Source organism: Lepidothrix coronata, unplaced genomic scaffold (genome assembly GCF_001604755.1).
Source record: "Lepidothrix coronata isolate B3197 unplaced genomic scaffold, Lepidothrix_coronata-1.0 Scaffold99, whole genome shotgun sequence".
Classification (NCBI taxonomy): Eukaryota; Metazoa; Chordata; class Aves; order Passeriformes; family Pipridae; genus Lepidothrix; species Lepidothrix coronata.
Window position 1 is genome coordinate 2516193 of NW_016690279.1, and position 22044 is coordinate 2538236.

General features: G+C 47.3%; 1 protein-coding gene and 1 long non-coding RNA gene across 2 annotated transcripts in view; one reads left to right on the forward strand and one right to left on the reverse strand.

The window, feature by feature from the left end:
* Nucleotides 1–5995: 5995 nt before the first annotated feature.
* Nucleotides 5996–6874, reverse strand: LOC108501081. Its single transcript, XR_001876125.1, has 2 exons — nucleotides 6785–6874; nucleotides 5996–6641 (listed from the first exon to the last, which is right to left on the reverse strand). It is a non-coding gene; the product is annotated as an uncharacterized LOC108501081 (long non-coding RNA).
* Nucleotides 6875–7085: 211 nt separating this feature from the next.
* Nucleotides 7086–22044, forward strand: part of RIMS4 (regulating synaptic membrane exocytosis 4) — a 54304-nt gene continuing 39345 nt past the window's right edge. The window contains exon 1 of the mRNA XM_017822607.1: nucleotides 7086–7251. Within this exon, the coding sequence (XP_017678096.1) occupies nucleotides 7155–7251 (97 nt within the window). The 5' untranslated portion in view covers nucleotides 7086–7154. The remainder of the gene's footprint in view (nucleotides 7252–22044) is intronic.

Below are 22044 nucleotides of genomic sequence, written 5' to 3' on the forward strand. Positions count from 1 at the left end.
GCAGTTGTGCTGCAGCCACATCACCTCCTCCTACCAATCTGTCAGTGTCTATCCGAGGCCGGAGCAAATCCATTTGCTACAATTTTTACAAGTGCTAAAGCCCATCTGTGGGAAGCCACAGACAGGATTATTTCTGTCCTCTTCTTATTACAGACTCAGCAGACTCATTTAAAAGAGATATTTCACAAACCTGTTGCCTCCCAGGCTCAGAGTGTGTGTGCAAAGGGGCCATTAGTCTGAAAGCCACTGACTTTGGCCCTGATGGGCCACTCCTGCAGGGGAGCAGGAATGCTGAGATGAGTCTAGAGGAAGGTGTCCCTGCCCATGGCAGGGAGGTGGAACTAGATGAGCTAAAAAACTAACTTTACATTATCAATCTCAGAATATCAGAAAGAGATGTCTCTGATTCTATTTTCTGTGTTCCTTCCAGGAACTGCTCCAGTCACACAGGTAGCAGAACTTCCCGGTCTCGGCACTGAATATTGACATTACAACAGAATTTAAACATTTCCTCTCCTTTCACAGACACAAACATATGTCTGTGTGAGTGCACAGGGGAATCAGATGAAGACACAGCCCTTTGAGTGTCAGTGAGAGAAGTAAGCTTGAGTCTCTCTAAGCATGGCCTGGGATGGCTGCCATACTATTAATATGTAGTTTGGCTGGATAGTTCTGAGCCATCTTAATTCTCCAGCCATCATTACTTTGCTTGGTTATCATCCATACATTTCTATATGCTAGTCTGTTTGGAGCAAAGAGATTGGACATTTAGAGCTGGAGTGGATGCGTCTGTATTTTTGGAATTGGAGCTAAATTACCCACCACTTGACGCATTATTGTGTTTAACAATAATTGTTGATTAAAATTCAAACGCACTAAATTCCACCTGTCATCCCCAGCACTGCCTCTGTTGTGACAATGCCAACGCCATGAGTGGGCATGAATGAAAAGACTGAAAGGAGTGGTTTGTCTGCACAGTTCCATCCTTTCATTCTGCCAATCTGCTGGACCCTGCTCCCAAACCCTTGGGATATTTGCCACAAAATGCCTTCTGCACTGAGTGTTTTGTAGAATGAAGAAACCGTGGTGCAGGTTTCCAAAGCAGCCTGTGTGTTTTCACACCCATGCAGGACACACACCCACCTGCCTGAGCTGCACCCCTCTGTCATGGGTGGCCTGTCAACCTGGTGCTTTCATACAGTGATGCTCATGACTCTTGATGGAGTTTCCAGGTGGGCTTTTCTCTTATGAATCCTTCCAGAGGAGCTAGATGGGCTGTTCATGTACGTGAGCTCCTACTTTGTGTCTCTTTTTTCTCCAGGCCATAGGATGTGCCCAAGTCCATTTCTGCAGCTCTCTTAAACTTGCCTCTGGCTGAAAAACTTCTTTTGACTGGTTAAACTCCCCAGTCCTTTCCTGCTCCTTTTGTGCCTCCCACACTTCAGCATTTTTGGCCTTCTTCTTGCTTTTGATCTTCCATTCTCTTTTTCCCAGATCTCTCAAGCTTTTCCTCGCTGTGCCTAGCATTTCCCAGCCTGGAGAGCTGGGGAATAGCACAGCCCCCGGGGATCTGGTGTGTTTTATGATAAATCAGGGAAGTGGGTAAGCAAGTACTTGCTCTTAACAGCACTTTCTAGGTGCAGGTGCTTCCTCTTTCCTTTCTCTCGTGACTGAATATTGCAACAGACAACAGGTCTGCAAATCACCACTACCCTGCACTTCATCAATCTGGGCTCACATTTCAGTCATCAGAAACGAATCAGCCTGATTTAACATCAATTTACCCATCCTGGCTGGCTGAAACAAAAAGAGCCTGGCCCCAAACCCAACATTTGTGAGGACACAGTGGAGCAGAAGATGGTCTGCTGAGTTACACCCCATGGCAGTACCCAGCCCATTCCCACACTCCTGCTCCCAGAGGCTGGAGGCCACTGAATATGGGCTGAACCTGTCCAGTTTTAGTAATGCCAACAGTAAAGCCAGAGTGCAGCATGTGCTGTGAAGCCTTGAGTTCTCTGGACTCGGGAAAATGCTGGCTACACAAATGTGAGAAAAAGTAAGGCTAGCAAGGGAACCGGGGCTGACAGCTCAGCATCTCATTACTCATCCTCTCAGCTCTGTCTCACTAGTCCTTTAGCACCTTTGTGGGCTTGGTTTTGATAGCTAAAGAGGGTGTAGGAGAGATGTGACTTAAAACAACAGGATATCAGCTTCTAGATGGGGTTTCAGGTTTGAGTAAAGGCAGAGCATTGTGACCTGACACTGCACACAGCATAGCTCCAGGGCATGGATGTGGCTGGGCTATGCAGGGCTCAGAGCACTCCTGGCTTTCCTGGATCCCAACCAACACAGGATGTTGTAAAAGTCTGTCTGGCTTAAAATTTAATTTTTCTAAGGTTAGAATATTGCTTCTATTATTAGTGAAAAGCAGAAGGTAGTCTTGAGATTAAGGCAGGAAATCTGCATTCAGCTCCTAGCTCGAAGGGAGACTTTCCTTATGCAGTGTTGGACAAGTCAAGCTAAACTCCCATGCTTCATCCCCTGAACTTGTGTAAGAAAAATTGTACTGCCTTCTGTTCTTTGTCTTGGCTACTTAGCGAGGACTTGGGGAAGAGAAAGGCTTTCACTCTGTGTTTATACTGTGCCTGGTTCTTCGGGGCTTCAGCCTTCAATATTCCCTGAACACAAACAGCAAGAAATATTAAATAAGTTAAAATGTGTATTGCTATGTAAGTGTACAGCAACCAAGCCCAGTGAAGCTGTGGTGCTTGGTGTGGTTGGGCATGTGAGCCAGTGTCTCTGAGCATCACCCCATGTTGATGCAATGCCACAAGACCATGGCCCTCCTGTGGTGTTTATTCCCTGGTTCTGTGTATCCATGCTCAGCACCTTACATCCTGCCCTCCAGCCTGCCCAGAATGGCCAAGAGGAACTTGTAAGGGAATCAACTAGAGCCCCGGAGAACAGGGATGATAAAGTCTGCATTTGCTTTTGGGAGCTGGAGAACATCGTGTACTGCCAGCTATGAACTGCCTGGCTTCACTCAGGGAAGGGGTCGTATGAGACAGGGAGGAGCTCAGCTCTCCTCACCCTTGCTGGATTTACCCTGAGCAGATTTATGCACGAGATGTGTTCTCACTAGCAGGGCTTGTTTCCCCGCTGCATTTGAGCTCCCAGCACGTGGGCTCTGTTTTGAGCAAGCAGTGGGCAGACAGAGCAGAAAGAGAAAGATACACAAATCAGGTAGTTTGGTTTTATTTCCAAACAGGAACACACCGAACTGTAGGGAGTACGAGAGGGAGAGGGCAGCATATCCTCTTGCTTCAGTATATAAAAGCTAACTTCCTAGGCTGAACCAGACACCTAAGAGTGAAGGCAAAAATATAAGCTACGTGACTAGGTGGAAGAGAAAGAGCCAGCAGGAAAAATCTATGAGAGCTTTCCATGGTTCAATCAGTCAGAGCCTGCTTCACTGGGGAAACAATCAATTAACCACTTCCACTAGAGCAGCCACAGACGTGCTGCTCTGGAGGTACTAAATCTTTGAGTTTATTTGTTCCCAGTTGCACTCCCAGCTTATTTACAACATCACAGGAACCTTCCTCCTTGCTTATCTTCACTTCTCTGAGTCCCTCCCAAGGATCTTTCTGTCCATGTTGATCAGTGAAGAAGAACACTTACAGACTAACAATTTCCAGCTTCACTGCAAATCCGTATTTCCCTTAAACAGGCAGCCAAAATAAACAGTTTCCTCCAGGCATCTGGAGGGCATTATGCCTTTAACTGTCCCTTTGATTTCCAGCTGTCAATGCATTTTGTCCCACTTTAAGGCAGATGCTTTTAGTTTAGGATGTTTTGGCCCAACCAATAATCAAAGAGCCTTGCAGGACACAGATCTGTCCCTGCCCTGAGGAGCAAGATGTAGCAGGCAAATGAGAGGCAGATGACACCAAAGGCAAGGGATGATGCTGAGAGCACTCAGACCAAGACCCTCTGTGGCAGACAGGAGCAGGAAGGACTTGAGCATGGTTGATCCCACAGGTATGGTAAAGAGGGAGGTGGGAAACAGCCTGGAAAAAACTGCACAAAAGGAGCCTTGAGAGGATGTGACCTCCAAGTGGTGCTGAGCTGTGCAGGTACAAGGGGTTCACACTGTGTCTGAGAGGAAGCTGGGATATGGATGAGCACGGAGAAAGGTGCACAAAGGTGATGTGGGGGTGATGATGGTCTTCCTCAGCACCTCAAAGGTAGATCTCAAAGCACTAAAAGCAGAAGGGTCTCCAGTCCTGGTGTGCTGGTGAAGAAAACAAAGGACAGAGAAGAGCGTTGTGGGAACAGATCTGCTCTCCAACCCACAGTGTCTGCCATCACTGTGCTTTCAAGATGTAGGGAAACAAGAGACGTTTAGATGACCACAGCATGAAGTTGAGATTAAATTTCTATTCCCCATTTAAGTTTTTCCTTGCATTCTTTAAATGAAAAGAAAGCAGCTCTCAGCAATTTTAGGTAGATCCTGTGCCTGGCAACCTGGAAGCAGATTTTGATTCACAGATGCCTCTTGCTCCTCTGATCAAATGTGCTGGCAGGACTGGTAGACAGGAGCTGACTTAACAGCTTTAATGCACTTAGATTTGTCCCTATAGCTGTTGCTAATGCCTTGATTGGTGCTATTGAAATCTCATCTTAAACATATGGTAATACATTCCTCGCTGATTCCCCTGCCTTTCAAAACTCAGACCTGGAGTCATCATTGTCTGTAATAAGTTCATTCTGTTCCTTCTGCTTTACTGCCTGCCTGGCCTAGCTTTGATGAAGTAATTCATATAACTCACTAACTCCAGAGTAAATTTTGATTAGATTTTGAATTAAATACCATATTTTCTATTGGGAAGCCCTGCAAACTCAGCTTGGCATATGATATTCATATGACCTCTGCCATTCTGGATGCATCACTGGTAATGAAGACTCTGGATGCCAGGGCCGGGAGTGCACTAATTGGCTTTAATTGCCCCAACAAGCCTCATCTGGGGCTCGCATTCACACCTTCAGCCAGGAGCTCTATTAAACCTCCAACCCCAGGGGCCTTCAGTTTTTTGCCTGGGCTGTGCTGTAGGTGAGTCTGTTTTAGATGTGCTCTTTAACTGCTGTTTGGCTTTTCACGGATGGCCTTGCAGTTGGTGTGTTTACTGGATCCCATTCCCCCCACACCTTGCTCTACCTCCCATGGCATGGGGTCATTCCAGGTTGTTCCTGGCACCCTTTCCCAGCTCTTGCTTCCTGATACTGGCAGCCACAAAAATTATTCAGCTCTGGTAGGTTTTTTAGTAGATTAGAAGAGTTTTAACGTATTGATTTATTAACTGTTTGAGAGAAGACTACAGGTAATATTATGGGCTATAATTCTTATGTTGCTTACTGTGCATAAAAATAAAAACAAGCAGTATTTGAAAGTTGAAGATCTCTGGGCCAATTACAGCTCTAAAGCTCAAGTGGGGTTAAGCAGAGCACTGGGAATGACTGACCCAGGAGGCCCAGTCTGCTCGTCTTCTGGTTGTCTGTAGCTGGGCCCAAGCACTAGAGAGGGAAAACACTTTTTCACTTCAGGCTCTTGTTCTGCAGCACTCAATGTATAGTAGTTTTAGCCACAGTTTTTCTTACAGAGATGCTGGGCTGTAATCTGCATTTTTGGGATAGCACAAATAAGTCTGTGGCTTCATGTGTTCAGTGGGATAGCAGTTGGTGTTCATGATGGGTGGACAGACCAAGCACATGAGGAATATCTTCCTCTTGTGCCCTGAGGGGACAGTAACCTTGCTGAGAAGACCAACCTGCTGTTGGAAAACACGTCCTGTGTCACCCCATCCCAGGTTTTGTTGCACTGTGTTGCAGAATGGGCTTAATGCTGAGCCACAACAGGCAGCTGCCTTCCCATTTAATGTAACCCACCAAGGAAAACATCCTGGTTTATATGCTTTCCCCCTGGGAGCTTGTATACATCCAAACACTGGCTTTTATATTTTGGGGAGGATTTTTTTTTTTTTGGTGTCTGAGAGGTACCTTGGAAATGACTGTTCAGTTGGTGGGTGATGATAATGACTTTGGGGATGTGGGTGGAGGAAAGGAGAGAAAGTTTAATGCATGGAGTTAAAAGCTGTTGTGATTTGGCTGGAGACAGAGGGACCTCTGACATGGGCAGTGACTGAAATATCCCTTTACGAATGTGAGGGATGGATCCCCCTCCCTGTTGCTGCAGGCTCTGCTCTCTGGAGCCATCCTTGTCCCAGCATCGGTGTCTGTGGGGCTGCGCCTTCAATCCTATTGGTGTCGTTTATCTTCCCCCTTTTGCAAGAAACCTCCTTAAAGCCTCAAGGTTGTTCATTGCTGTTTGAGAAGGTAGTCTTGAGATTAAGGCAGGAAATCTGCATTCAGCTCCCAGCTCGAAGGGAGACTTTCCTTATGCAGTGTTGGACAAGCCAAGCTAAACTCCCATGCTTCATACCCTGAACTTGTGTAAGAAAAATCGTACTGCCTTCTGTTCTTTGTCTTGGCTACTTAGACAGCGAGGACTTGGGGAAGAGAAAGGCTTTCACTCTGTGTTTATACCGTGCCTGGCTCTTCGGGGCTTCAGCCTTCAATATTCCCTGAACACAAACAGCAAGAAATAAGGAATTGAGTGAGATCCAACCCAGGGCCACGCTCCGTCTGGTTACTTCACAGTCAGTCTCAGATCAACCGACAGGCAAACCTCCACCGGCACTGCCTCTGTGACAGGGACGGGACGGACCTTCCGCGGTCGGGGCAGAGCGATCGGAGCCCCTCGGCCCGCCCAGGCCGCGCTCCGGGCGGGGGAGGCTCGTTCCGCTCCCCCGGGGCGGGCGGGGGGCGCGGCCGGCCCGCCCCTCCCTCAGCATTGGCGGCGGCGCTGCCGGGGCGGGCGGGGGGCGGCGGCGGCGCCCAGAGCCGGCGGGCAGCAGGTGGCTGTGCTCGCTCCGCTCCGCGCTCCCGCCTCGCCTCGCCCGCCGCCTCAGCGCGGCCCCGCCGCCGCCAAGACGCCGCGGGCCGTGCTCCGAGTGAAGAATGGGGCGGCCAAGCTCGCCAAGCCGCCCGCGGCCGCGGGCGAGACCCCCGGCGGCGCCCCCGGACAGGGGCTCTTCATGGAGCGCTCGCAGAGCCGCCTCAGCCTCTCCGCATCCTTCGAGGCCCTCGCCATCTACTTCCCCTGCATGAACAGCTTCGACGAGGAGGATGCGGGTATGGGGGCGCTGGGGGGACGCGGGGTCGGTGGTTCCCGGTGGTTCCCGGTGTCCCTGTGCCCATCCCCGGGTGTGCTCCGTGTCGGGTGCTGTCCCCGGCCCCGCTGGGGCTCCGGGTGTCGGGGGTCCCTCGGCCGCCCGGAGGGGGCTCAGCCTGGCCGGGTGTGTGCGCAGGGTCCGGGCTTGGTGCAGGGCAGTGTGTTCCTGCGGAGATCAAAACTGGGAATGCGCTCCGGCGGTGAAACGCGCTCCTGCTTCTAATCGATAAGGAGCCCAGGGTGTTTGCAAATGGAGCGGCTCATGCTCCATCCTCTGTGTGAATGAAGGGCAGCGCTCGGGGAGGAGGCGTCTATTCTGCTGGATGGTGTGTCCACCCTGATTTATACACCGTGAGCTCTGGGGCCGATTGTTCCGAGGGGTTGTTAGCACTGTACACCATGCTGCCTTTGGAGAGAGGAATAAAGGGATTCAATTTAAATGGGGGCGAAGTAAATCCCAAAACAAAAGCCTTTCAGAACAGATGCAGTGATTTTTTTATTATTTTTTTCCCCCCCGTGTCAGAAAGACCTTTCTGGCCTCAAAGAGTTGGCAGTAGCCATAAAATGAGACCAGGCTTCCAAAAGAGGAGCATTGGTAGGGCATAGTAAAAAGGAATTGGGTTGAATGGGAGAGGAAGGGCAGTGGGTGCTGGAGAAGGTGCCAGGAGTAGAGGGCAGCACAGCCGTGGTGTGGGTAGGGAGGGCGTACGCGGGAGTGGATGGAGAGCGGTCGGTGAGCACTTTGTCCGTTCCCGGTGGCTCACTGGTCATTGAGGGGTGTTTTTCCCAATACACACTGTCCCAGAGACTGAACCTGTAAGTGAATCTTGTGAGGGGCAAATAATGAAAGTTGGTAACTAAGGTATATTTTGATGCTGTCATGGTCGCATCCTTCAAAATGCCGGCGTGCTCCTTTGTCTAGTGGCTCATCCCAAGAAGTGCAGGTGCCAGCAGGAATACATCAGCCCCCGGCTGCTACACCTGTAACGTTGTTGTTTTTAAAGGAGTTGACGTAAGAATCAATTCATCATCTGTGTGATTAACCTAGACTTGTCATCAGCATCGTGCAGGGGTGTCAGGCAGAACATAGTATCCTCCAACAGATGTAGCTTTTAAATTTTTTGTCTCAAAATTCTGCTGACGATTTTTTTGCACTTCCTATTTGGTTTGAATGCTGGGGAGTGTACAAGACAATAACGGGAGCTTTGGGAAGTCTCGGCGCTGTTGCTTCGGAAATGATTGATAGTGAGACATGCTTGAGTACGAGAACCCGACACAATGCCTGGAACGGCGTTTCATTCCCTGGTGGCCGACCCCTCCCGCTCAGAGCAGGGTGATGGTTTAGGTGATTACTCTTCCAGCGCTTAGAAATGCGGTTTTGCGCTGAATTGTATCTATTCACACTTAGTGAATGCTCACGCATGAATGTTAATAGGCTGCTCTTAATACAACATGAGCGCTTGTCTCTGAATTAAATAAATCTACAATTAAGATCTCATTTGCCAGCAGCTTATTAGCGGATCTCGCCTGTGAGTTGTCTCGCTGGTGAAGCTGCTCGGGGTGGATTCAGTGCAACGGGGACGTTGCAGTGTTGCTCCTGTATTTTGTGCCTTTGAGAGTGTGTTCAGACACGTCTGAGCACCCAGCGAGGGAGAACGTGCGCCGCTTTCTATTTCTGGTGTTAAAACTACAAGCGTATAATTTTCTCTTTCACGGCATCTATTTTCTTGAGAAACTGTGAAAGAAATACTGAAATTGTGCCAGATAAAGTTCTGTATTATTCGTACCCGTGCACGGTCCTGAAATTGTGGGAGATTCTGACCAGTTTGGGTTGCAGCATGATTTCTCTCTCAAAAAAAAAAAATGGATCTCGATAGCTCATTCAGGGAGATGAATACTGCACTTGGCAAGATGTTCTCCATAGGAGATGGTGGGGAAAAAAATGAAATTGATCCCAGGAGCATTGACAAAGTAAACAATCCTATTTCAAACAGACACATCATCCATTTTGTCTCAGGCTGAGGACCACGTATTTAATGGAATAGTCATCCTACAGAAAAAGGAGAGGAGCTGATAAATGGCAAGCTTAAAGGAAACTTGACATTTTCCTCTGAAATAGGAGAACAGCCTAATGAGAGCTGAAGTCTACAAACAATAAAAATTCTTGAGGTGTTTCATTGAAGTTACTATGGGAGGGTCCTATCAAAGGAGTGTAAAAGGAAATTCACAGAAGTGCTGGGAGCCCTGGCAATGTGGAAACATGTCTGGCCATATCTGAGCAGTGCTAATGATACCTCTGGGTTCCAGTATTTCCCCCCTTTAATTCTGGAAAAATGGCTCTGCTTTTGAAAAATGTGCAATCTATTGTTACTTGTACTTATGGAATATTTCATTTTCTGCCAAAGTCCTTTTGTTTTTCTTTGCTTTTGTTTTTCTTTACCTTCTGGACAGCAGGCAAGAAGACTCTTCTCATCTTCCTCAACTCTTCCTCCAGTGAATCTGGGCCGAGTTCTGGGCAATGAACCGGGTGCAGATGATGTCTTAGTGTGCAGAAGCAGGCAGACAGTGTAGGCAGGAAAGCAACGGGACTTGGAGCAAGAAACAGGATCCCATTTGAATATTTCCAGAGCGTGAGGGTCATGGAGATTCAGATGTGTCCTGTGGCACATGGGGCTGTGTGCCTGTCTCTCCAGAGATGGATGTGGACTTGCACTCTAATGTTCTGATACCCCTTTTGTTCCTCAGCCATGCAAACACTGAGCTCTGTTCACCAGGAAGTTGCAGTGGGGCTTTGAAATAGCTGAAATGACCATCTGCACTCAGCAGTGGAAGGACTCTGGGTTAATAACTCTCTTGATCTCGGCATGGTAATGTTGCTGCCCTTCCTGCTGGCTGAGTGCCACTGTCCTTGCTCCACTGAGGTCCCCAGCAATGTCAGTGAAGTTAAGGATTTTTAAGCTGCAGTTATTATCAGAATAATTGTTGGTTTTACTTATGTAAATGTCTGTCTTCCATTTCAGTTGTGGAGTGGTGGACTAAGGAGGTAAAAATCAATCATGCACTCTTTGTGGGCACATTTTTAGAATGCCTCTTCTAACAGTGTGAACAAAATCTTAGCTGTCCCGTGGACCTGCCATACTCCTGGTCTTGGCTGGAATCAGCCATTCAGGATGCTGGTATTCCCATGGGAGCATGTTGGAAGGGACCAAACTGCTGAGGACTGAACTGCCAAGTGCACGTGGGTTAGTAACAGGCTGTTGAGGATCTGTGATGACTGTGGGCAACTGCCTTGTAGGCAGCTGGTGAGTCCTGGGTGCAGCTCACCACTAAAACTGAGGGACTGAGGTGTATGAAATCCCACTTTGCTGACAGTGGCCTTAGGAGAGCCCAACCCAGTCCGAGGTGAAGGACATCCTTAAGGTTAATGGGAACGTGTTTGCTGGTGTGGAGGAGAACCAGCTTGCTCCTTGTGCAGAACATGGAGTTTGGAAAGCTGGCTAAAGCAGAACAAAAAGTGAGGATTTGGTAGAGAGCAATGCCAACTGACTTGGAGCTGCACATGAAAAAGGAGCAAGCCTTGGGCAGGGGAAAGGAGGTGGTTTGAGTAGCAGGACAGTTGGTGTAGTGGTGGTGGACCTGCTGGAAGTTGGGAAGCCAGAAGCAGTCCTCAGCTCTGAGGAAGTGAGGGCGTCCAGCCAAGGACCCTGTGTACTAGAGAGGACAAGGACTACACCTAAAGAAGCAGAGGTAGGGAAATGCCAGAAATCACTAAAGGGAATGGAGTTTTCCTTAAGCCTCTGTGCCTAAACTGCAGGATCCAGGAGCACTTCTTAGGTCTGGATGTGTGCTCCAGCTGTGCTGTGGCTTAAGTGAGTAAGATACAGTAATGCATCAGCACCTTTGATCCTGCATCTTGTTTTTCCCAGGAAGGACACCTGTTTGCACTGGCAAAAGGCATCCGATGCATGCCTTGGTAGGGATGCAGATTTGGATGTTTGGGACTGTAGCCATGGGTCACGTTGCAAATGCAGCTGCCTGGAATCCAGATCCAATTTGAGCATCTGCACAAGGGGAAACTCCTGTTCCTTACACACCCAGGTGTGAAGAGCAGGGCTGCTGCCATCAGGAAGCAGGAGAAGGTACAGAACAGCTGCGAGGGATGTGTAAGGGTCCCCTGGATCACGACCCCAGCGCAAGGACTGTCCAGCTGGGCAGACCTCTTGCCCTGGCAGCAACACAGCAGAATCAAATCATGTCTCAGCCAGCTGGAACCAAGTGTCTGGCAGAGAGAAAATGGTTTCCAAAGTCAAAATGTCTCCTAGATACTGACAGTAAGCCTTCCTCGTGTCAGCTGCTAATTCAGGAAAGAGTTGAATTAGAGATAAAATTCAGCCCAGGCTGCTGCTTTCACACACTATCAAGAACTAGCAGGGCCCCTGTGTTACGATCAATTCTTTTAAGAGAAAGTATGTGAAATATTAATTTAATGGATTGATAAAAACATTTAAAACATTGGGGTGGGAGAGCATGCTGTGGACACTTAGATTAGTTTAGAGTACTCTTTGTTTGGGTTTTATCTGTTGAACTTCTCTATAATTTTAAATACTGACCTTCTCTATAATTTAAAACATTAAGGTGTCACAAAGTTATTAAATAGAGAGAGCTCTTATATGTGTTTTCATGTTGCCATGGATATTTCTCAGTTGCAGCACTGCATTGGGGTACATATTTTTAAAGAAAATGATGATTCAAGTCTTTACTAGTCCATTTGTATGGTTTTTTTAAATGCAGATCAAGCATGTGAAGTCCTTTTGGTGTTTAGTCTGGTTTTGCTTCATCTGAAGTTACCTCTGAAGCTCGGTCAGCCTCTAACTGGTTTTGTTAGTTGTTTGTTAGGTGGGTAACCGTGCTCACATGGGAAACACATAGGCAACAAGGGAAATTAGCTGTACACCTGCAATGTTAGCTGTTTTTCTTATCAATCTTTTACAAATGAAATGACAGTTCAACCCTGTAACCCTGCAAAGACACAGACCCCAGAGCTCACCTGATGATGCATTACCCCAGGGGTGCCAGCTCTCTTGGCTGGTGCAGGAGGCAGCAAAATCCAGGGCTTTTCCCCCTCCTTGTGCAGTAAGGAGCTCATCCTTGGCCGTGGGTTATCCTAGTGATTGAAAGAAATGCCTCTCTCCCTGCTGGGCGCTTTCTGGCTCTAGGTAAACATGTTTGTTTCATGAACGGATTAAGTTGAAATGAAAAATGAGAACAGTTTTAGAAGAGCTGCTGTCAAATCAGTCTTTCATCAGAGGGAGGTGTATGAAAGGGACCAGCGGCCTGGAAGAAGATGCTGCTGATAATACCTGCAGAGGTTGGTGCTCTCAGACCCAGTTACAGGTTAATCCAAATCCTAAATACAGCGACTGATTCTTACACCACGGATGCACCTGGTCGGGGCAGAGCTGAACAAGCCGTGCTGTCCCTTCCCTGCCCTGTGCACTGGAGGCAGCTCCCTGCTCTCTGGGCCTGCTGCTGTGTGTGTGACCAGGGCACTGCAGTTACAGATGGCGGGTTTTGTCTTCTCCTGTGGCCCTGTGAGACCGGGGCAGAGCAGGAACCCTGTCATGAGTCAGCACAAGGATCGAGGGGTTTGAAACCTTGTCCTTGTTTGTGGTGTTGTTCTGGCACGTGAGAGCTGCAGTCCCCGGCCAAGTTCATGCTGTGCCTGTAGAAAAGCGAAGCAAAATGTCAGTGCGAGTCCCAGGGCGCTGACGGTCTGTGGCAGAACCCAACAGATGGGGAGGGTTGGACAGATGGGAGAGCGCAGGGGAGGGTGACGTGGCATCGGTCAGCGCTCAGCGTGCCAGGCAGCCCTCCCAGGCCACCAGCTGCTCCCCGCTCCTGTCTCCCGTGGGCTGTCCCACAGAGTTGTCCTGCATGCCCCAACCTGGAGCCTCCACCTGTGCCTTGTGCTGGGTGTTGGCCGAGGAATTGTTTTAAACAATGATGTAAGGCTGGGAGAAGAGAGGGGACAGCTAGTCACGGGATCTCGAGCACTGTGCCACGAAGTGCTGTGTAAGCGTTTCCTTGGTGGTCATCTGGGTGTGGATTCACAGGGAGAGGGGACGTGGATGAGGTCACGGGCTGTGATGGTGGCTCTGTGCTGTCCCCTCAGCCTGCTGCTGCAGCACACTTGCTGTCACAGAAAGCACAGTGCTGTCTCCTTCCCTTGGAGGTGACTGTGCCCGGCCTGATGGATGTTAGAGGTGTTCAGGGGATGGTGCTGAGCTCCAGCCACGTGGGCAGGAGTTGGTGAGGGCAGGTTGTACATGACCACTGCCAGCCCCAGGGAAAGGATATCTCTCTCGTTTTGCTGTCTACTGATTTCTGAATAGAAGAACCTGTCCCTGGAAAGTGTTCTATCTAGGAGACACTGTTTCCTTACAGCTTCTATTTCATATGCAGTTAATTCTAATGCAACATTTATTAATTCAAAAGCACTCTGTTCTCCAGACTAAAAAAAATTATCTTTACTCTGTCAGATTCCTACATCAGGACAAGTTGTGAAACGCTGTAACTACTTTGCTTCAACATTTCTGTTTGACAGAAAGTGTATCTGCTTTGTGTAGGGAAGAATTAAGTTTGATTGGAGTAGTTGTTTTGAGGAATAATTTATCTATGCAATTATTTTCTGAAGCACTATCTGCTTATATATGATTGCCTTAAGTTAGATTAGAAATGTGAACAATTTAATTTAGGATGCAGTCTGCAAGTTGCTGATGTGTTTTATTGGGGCAGTGAGACCTGGCTCCTACAAGACTTCTCAGCCCTGTTGTCTCCTCCTCTTCCCCACAGACATCTGTTATGAAGCACCATTAACATATTTGAATAAGGATTTCTGCTCCTCTGAGGAAGTGTTCAACACAGTTTGAATATCCATCTATCCAAATGACGTTCCCCTGAGGGCTGGTTTTATTTTCTGGGAGAATGCTACACTGTATGGCAACATGTGTCACGATAGAGATTCTGCAACACAATGATCCATCAGTGGTGCCACTGCCTAAATCATCTGCTGATGACACACGCAAATTAGGCATTCTCTGCTTTTACTGTCAAACCATTCTTGCCTTGAAATCTGCATTTAAGTTATATTTTTGGCTTTGCTTTTTGCAAAACAGCACACATGTAAAGACTGGGAAGCCCTGGTACAGCCTAACTTCCCACAGGAATACAGCAAATCTCTGCAACCCTACCTTCTAGCCAAATCCAGACAGTTAAATCACTGAGATGGATACTGTTCCAGCTCCATGCAATCAGGGTGTTATATCACCTTTGTCCGATACACAAGGAACTCATACAGCCTTGCAGAAACCAGTCTAAAGTGTTTGAGTGCTCAACAATTTGCAGAGTACAGTGTGTACAGAGGTAAATGTCACATTTTTCTCAAAACTGTTTTATGACTAAGAGGAATTTATGCTATTGTCTGTGTCCTTACTCTTACAAATACAGAGGTAGAAAGGGTTCTGAGGAGTCATTTGTATCTGTTCCCCAAGTAACTATTCTAATTAGAAGGAGAGTTTACCCTAAAATTCAGCTTAATTCTGTGTGGAAATTAGGCAGATTGCTATTGTATTGTTCCCAGCAACATGGGAGGCAATTGGTCACTGCTGTCTTCAGAGCAGCTCTTCACATCACGAAACTGTTCTTCCCTGTGCTGATAATCCCAAGACAGGAAGTGACTGTAACAACAATCATGAGTGCCTGGCACCCCTCTCCCTCCTTTTGCATTTTGGACCACAGAAACCTGGTTGATATTTTCTTCTTGCACGGAGCAGTTTCCAAGGGACTGTGTTGGCCTCGTTGGTGTCCTCGGGATCGTGCGGGAGGAGCAGCGTGGACAGTGTGGCTGCTCTCTGGCCCCCAGCAGGGAGGAGGAACTGTCTCCTACACTTTGTGTGCAGTATTCTTGTAAATACAGTGCTTTTGCAAGAGTTTCAGCACTCCTAACTCACACTTGGGGTATGATCCTTGCCTCTTTTCCAGATCGTTCTCTGCACAGCTGCTCCCTGGCTACTCAGTCCCTTTCTGGCATTTGTACCTTTGATTTTTTTATTTTTTTTTTTCAATGCTCTGAAGTTACATGTGCCTTTAGTGAATTGTCTTGCATTGGTTTGGAGGGTCAAGCTATTTGATCCTATTGGTATAGGTCTGAATTCTCTATCTGTTGTTTAGCAAGGCCCGTGATGCTGGGATGTTTGTGGGATTGAGAGGTGGGATAAATAGGTGCTTTATCTTTTGGGCTTCAGGAATAGTGCCCTGTTTGTGGATGATTTTGGCAGCTGGAGATCCTCTGTAGCTGAGGATCCATGGGCAAAGTGCAGCATCCTTGCAAACCTTTGCTTTCAGTGCAGCTGGAGTGCCCTGTTTTCTCAGGCACCTTCTCATCGCCTCATTCTGCAGTGCTCGAGTGGAGGCACTGCCGAGGTGTCATTCACCGTTAGTAGCTGCAGTGAAGATAATTGTGGTTAATGGTACTTCACACTGGTGACAGATCAGATTTAAGAGGTTATAGTCTCCCTCCCCAGAGAACATGTGGCTGTGTCCCTGTCTGGAGCTGGCCAACCTCTTGGGTGGAACGGCTCAGCTGTTGGTGGGGTCAGACCTGCAGAATGACCCGCCTTGGTGAGGGAGCAGCAGCGTCACCAGGAGACAGCAGTGTGGGCACAGCCTGCCCCTCGCTCAGCTCCCTGGGCACTCTGGATGAGGCTGACATTTCCCAGTGGTGACAGCTTCCCAGTGGTGTGGGACTTTTGCCAGCTGCCCACCAGCAGTATGCATATTTACACTTAGCAGGGAATGTATCCTGCCATGTGGATGGAAAACATGTAAATTGTGTTGCAGCCAAGATGTCTAAGAAGATTAAGATATTCTTTTGTTGTTGTTGTAAATCCAGCTCCTCGTTTAGCACTTCTGAGTATCCTGGGAGGATTGTGTGGGTGGGTGGCTTTTTTTTGTTTTATTTTTACTATTTACCTTTCCTTTCTTGTATGTAATGCGTGACATCACAGCACTCGTGAAAACTTAGGAAAACTTGATTCAAGATTTTTAAGGTGGCTGCTTTATATCCATATTTGTGTTTTAATCAGATTGTCAGGAAAAAAAGAGAAGGCTTTTCCTTTCTGATGGCAGTTGGAATTCCAGCTGTTGTAGTCGATTCATTTCTGGATGGCAGTATCATGACAACTCAGACCCAGTAGCTTTCCTTGTCCCTTCCTTAGGGTTGTGCTGCCATCCCTCTGGCTGAAGCCCTGCTGTGAGACCTCACCAGTGGGTGGTGGGATTAGAGCAACTGCTCTGCAGCAGTTCTGCAGAGCCTCTCCACCTTTATAGTAGCTTGAATTAAATTTACAATAAAGGTAGACAGCTCCAGACTGACTTTTGAAGCTTGTCAGTATTCTGCTTTCCCCCAGTTCCCCTCAAACCATAAGGAATTACAGGAGCTGCTCTTGCAGCCCAGTGTTACATTTCAGTGGTGGATTTGGTGTGTTTGTCAAAAACCCAGACATTTTTGTGTGGGTTTATCCCCACGCATCTGCCTTTATGGATCACATAGTCTACAGCTGCACCCTCTCCAGATTTGAGATTTTTGTTTCAATGTGAGTAAACAGGAAAGATAGCATTACCTGATGTGCCTTGAGATAAAACCAAGCTTTGTGCCATGAGCATAGTTTTTACAAGAGTCAGTGCTTGTTTTAAATATTAAATGTGCAAAGTAGAGCTTTTTCAAAAATGCCTGTGAGTTTTGATCTCTGGCATTTGTTGAAAGTGAATGGGATTTGGGGCTGTACCTCCCCATATCACCCCACAGCCCTGCAAGTGTGGGGCTGGCACTACTGCTCTGGTCGTGCAAAGCCATCTGGAGCAGAGGAGCAGACTCCCCCTGGGATTCTGGGAATTCAGGGAAGCTGGGGAGGGAACGCTGAAAACTCTGGTGTGGAAAGCGGGGCAGGCAGTGCCGAAAGTGGGCGTGCAGGGCAGCGCTCAGCCTGGCAGACAGTGCGTGCTAAATCAGGGTGATTTATGGAACAGTTTCTGTTAAAAGCTTCCTCGTGCACTTTAGGAAGCGGAGCTGCCAGATTGGTCAAACTCCAATGCCCAGACAGTTTGAATTGGCTGCCGGGTGCAGGGACGACCGTGGCAAAACTCGAGCAGCCGTTTCACAGAGGCTTTGCAGGCTGCCCCGCTGGTGCTGCTGCTCAGAAAACAGACAGTGTCAAAATGTTACGTGGTACGAGGACATTTCCATGGCAACGTCAGCATCCCATGACACCGTTCCCGTACTGCGGCGTCAGCACATGCTGCCGTCCCTGTACTTCCTTGCTCCATCTGGGGCCTTCAGGAACGCTCTGCTACTGATTGTCTGGGTTTCTTCAGGGACTGCTCATAGTTTTGGGGCTGAAGGTGGAAGAAATGCTCCTTCCAGGCTTTGGGGCGTCTTAAGTAAGGCAAGTATTCCTTCTTTTAGCAGAGCAACTCTCACATAATTCAGCTCCAAAGCACCTGGTTTTGCATTCTGCTGCACTAGGAGAGTGTTTTTCCCCTCTCAGGTGGTCGTACCTGGCCTCAGAGGTACCTGCACTCTTATCATGCAGATCTTTGGACAGCTCTGAGATGGCTCAATTTGGGAAGGCACTCCTGTCTTGTCCTGTCTCCTTTCAACCCAGAGAAAGCGTGTTGCTGATGTCCATCTGCTCCCTCCTGCCCTTCCTTTGTAGGAGCCATCAGCTGCTCTGGGCACTGCTGGCCACAGGGCTGGTTCTGGACAGCAGCCTGATGCTTTTGGGTAGAGTTTCATCCATGGCTCTCCTCCTGGTTTCATCATGTCTCCATCAATGGTTTGGGTGTGCCTGAAAATATTTCAGTTTCTGCTGCTACCTCTGCAGTAACTGTGTCCTGATAGGATTTTCAGTTTTACACCTGTGGTTGTTTCCCTTTTCTTATATTTCTGTATTTCCACCAGGTGTTGCATTCCAAAATTAGCATAATGGTGGTTTGTTTTTTTTTTTTTTTTTTTTGTATTTCCACCAGGTGTTGCATTCCAAAATTAGCATAATGGTGGTTTGTTGTTTGTGTTTTGGTTTTTTTTTTGCACTATGCTGGCAACACATGTTGATTGGCTTTTTTCCCTTGACACAGAGAAAGCTGTTCTCAGTACAAGCTAGAGCCTTGGCAAGAAATGACAAAGGTGGAGATGTTTCCTGTGTGGCAGCCCATGGACCTTCCACCAGTGCACATCTTTCACTTCTGCTTGGTACTTTGTAAGAGCAGGAGAGAGATCTTGGTTTAGTTATTGTGCAGGTGGAGGTTCTGAAAATTGCATGGGCAAAGAGACTTTAACATTTACCAAAGGATTTGCCTCCCCAGTGTGCATAAACTGTGGATGTGCAGTCAAGGTTTGTGGGTGCATGTCAGGGCTATTTCTCACACAGTGTTGCTGTAGCATGAGGGGACCATGTATGATGAAACTCAGAGCTTGTGATCTTCACATCTGGTCTAAAGTATTTCACATGAAGGGTCTGAGAGGTGAATGTGAGACTTGAGAACGTATGGGTTGAGGCAAGGGGAAGGAGCAGAACTGGTTTTTTCAGTCATATCTGCTCCTCAGGACCCACTTCTGTACTGTTTCAAAACAATAATTCTCAACTCTCCTATTTTGCCCAGGGCTCTGCTTTGAGTCATGCCAGAATCCCAAGTTATCTTTCTATAAACTTGTTTTTCATCTGTTTCCACTGAATTCCTGGCTTCTGCCTAGTAACAGGAGTAGTTCTGTTCCTGTGGCCTGGCTGCTCTGTCTCTGCAGAAACACTTTTACTGCTCCTGCACAGGAGACTCTGCTATGTCCTAAACTCAGTTTTTCCCAAGACCCAGTCCAAGCCAAGTGCCCCTAAACCTGGCATCGTGTCGGTCCTATTTCAATGTTTTTCTATTTCTGTCTCAGTACTGCCTGGCTTACCTACTTAGGCACTCTATGAAATATTCCATGGCTGGTTGAGGCAAAATCTGGCTTGCTGCTCTAGGAATAATACCAGGCAAATTATCCACAGTCCATTTTAGTTGGTGAATGTGACTGTTTTCACAGCCTGTTCACTGCAGCCGTCTGCTGCAGAGAGGCAGCAAGCTTGTAGGACAGATTGGCTGTAAAAATCAGGAAGTCTTATTTCAGGCCATAATTCTTTTTAATTTCCTGAAATCTAGAAAGCTGTTTATTTCCTATAACACCTTTCCCTGGATCCCTAAGGCTGAGTTTCCAAAGATCACCTGCACAGGGTACTACCTATACGAAATATGTCGGTGGGAGGGATTGAATCCTGAAGCAGTGACACCGTGATGGTCTGGAAACATTTTGCTGACCAAAATATTCATTAATAACTTCCTAGATTTCTCTGTTTTGTCCAAAATGCACTTTTGTACACAAGCTGATAAAAACAGACATGTTCTGTGAGGGTCAATATTGCAGGTTAAAGCAGAGTTTGGCCTCTGATGCTCAGTAAATGGTTTGGAAACTGCACTTGGCTTTAATGCTAAATTACTGTGTCAGGAAAAATTCTCAGCCTTTTATTTCAGTTTGCAAGGAGGGGAAGAAAAGCTTGGTATGAGTACATCTTACAAGGGTTGGACATTGTAAAAGGTTTAGTGACCTGCTCTTGTAAGCTCTTGTATTCATCAGATTTGAGAGGAAATTGCAGTCAAAAGTGAACATTTTAAAACTTGCTGATCCAAGTGGTCTAATAGTCAACCTGTTTTTCCTCCTTGACATTCCTGTGCTGATTTCTTCAGACCTGCAGGTGTTCAGTCCACTAAGGCTGCAGTGCAGAAAGGGGGAAAGAGCTGCAAAACTAGGACAGACTTGGAGTATATTTAACAATGCTCCATTTCAATGTGACAACAGCTATCGAACACCTACAAGTTTGCAACTGTGATTCACTCGGAAGCTGATATAACTGATGTCACGTTGTATTAATAGCTACAGAATTGTAACTGCTTTTAGCAGTGAGATTCATTAACAGCCTCTACAAACACTCTTGACAATCAGTTGAAAACCTGAAAATATTAGGTGTATATAAAAATGGATTATGCCATAAAGGAACCTCCCTGTGCTGCCAAATGTGTTTACAGCAAGTTCTTGCGGGTGTTATGCATAATGATTCCTCTTCATCACTTTCAGCAGGTCTTACTGATAGCAAAAGGTGTTTGAGGACTTATCCACACACAAAATTAATTAGGAGCTGCTGCTCTAGTGGGGTTACACAACGTGAGTATATTTGGGGATTACAGTGTCCACGGCGTTTTTCTTGGCAAGTGGAAGCTGCACGACCTTCCTGCGTGGTGCTGATTTTTTGGGGGGAGGTATTTGGTCCTTCACTTGTTTTAGTTGAACATTTTGGCTTCAATGGCTGTGACAAACCGTGCCTAGACAGAACTCTCCAAGGTGTACCAAGCGCATCGAGTTCTGCTCCCCTCTGAGCCTTGCGCGCTTTCCTCAGGGTGGGCTGGTAGCCGTGCCCGAGGAGATGGGCACGGAAGAGAAGGAAGTGTTCATTGCCTCCTACCATCTTTGAAGATACTGCATGTTGACATAACTGGTCCTCTCCAGCCTCTGTTAACTGTCCTCTGGGGTGAATGAGTTGGTTGCTCTTCCAGGCTCGTGCGGGTTTAAGGTTGGCATCCCTGGCTTGATTGGTCAGGACATGGTTATGGAAGTGAAATGGAAACTGAGAGTCAAGAGAGGAAGTGTTCAGGATGGCGTTGGCCCCATGCCAAGTTGTGTAGTCAGGCTTGTTGCCGGCAGTGATTCTGTGGATGTGTACCTCTGGGCTGAGATTTCCAATGCTCTGGGTGCCTCTGAGACCTGGTCCATCTTGGTCAGCCATCTACTTCCCACGGTTCCTTCCTTCCCACATACATCACAGTGCCTCTTCCTTTTGGCCATGAATAATTCCATTGTCCTAAAGTTTTCAGGTGATCTCTGCTCTGTCTCATTCATCTGTTACTGGCGTTTGGCATCTTTTATTTGAATGTGACCTTGCTTTTGCTGACCTGTGACTCTTGGGCTGGTCTGGTGTGCTGACTTTGGGAGATGGAGAGTCTCCTGAGACTGGTAGGAACAGTTGGCTCAGGATGCAACAAAATTGCAAATAACAGTCCTTTGAAAACAGTACTGTCTGCCAAGGAAGCAAAATTCCTTATTTTGAGAAGATGGAAACCATAGGCATTTTCCCACCTTTTTTGTTGTTCTTTTTTACAAGGTTAGAAACCTTGTTTCTTGAGTACATCATTAAATGGTCATTCACCCTTCCTCCTTAGTTACAAGCAGCTGTCCAGATAATTAAATACACCCCTGTTCATATTTTAAATGTCGCAATAGTAAACGGTTCATTGGCCATGTATGCAGCACGTGATCAAACCTTGGCTCAAGGTGTCTGTGGAAACAGCCTACGACAGCTAAGGAGTGTAATTAGCAAGACACACAGAACGAGATTGAAAAAAGATGTGAAAATAAGCACAAAGGTTTGAAAAGGATTAGGAGAGTAAATGACAAACCGGTAGTTAAATGGTGCATTATTAATGACTGTAGAAGGAAAAGGTTGACTAAATATTGTGACTCTGTAATGGCTGCCCCAAAGTAGTAGAAAATAGTTTGTTTGAAAGACTCTGGAACTGGATTTATATCTACACATATGCTGACTCTGGGTTTA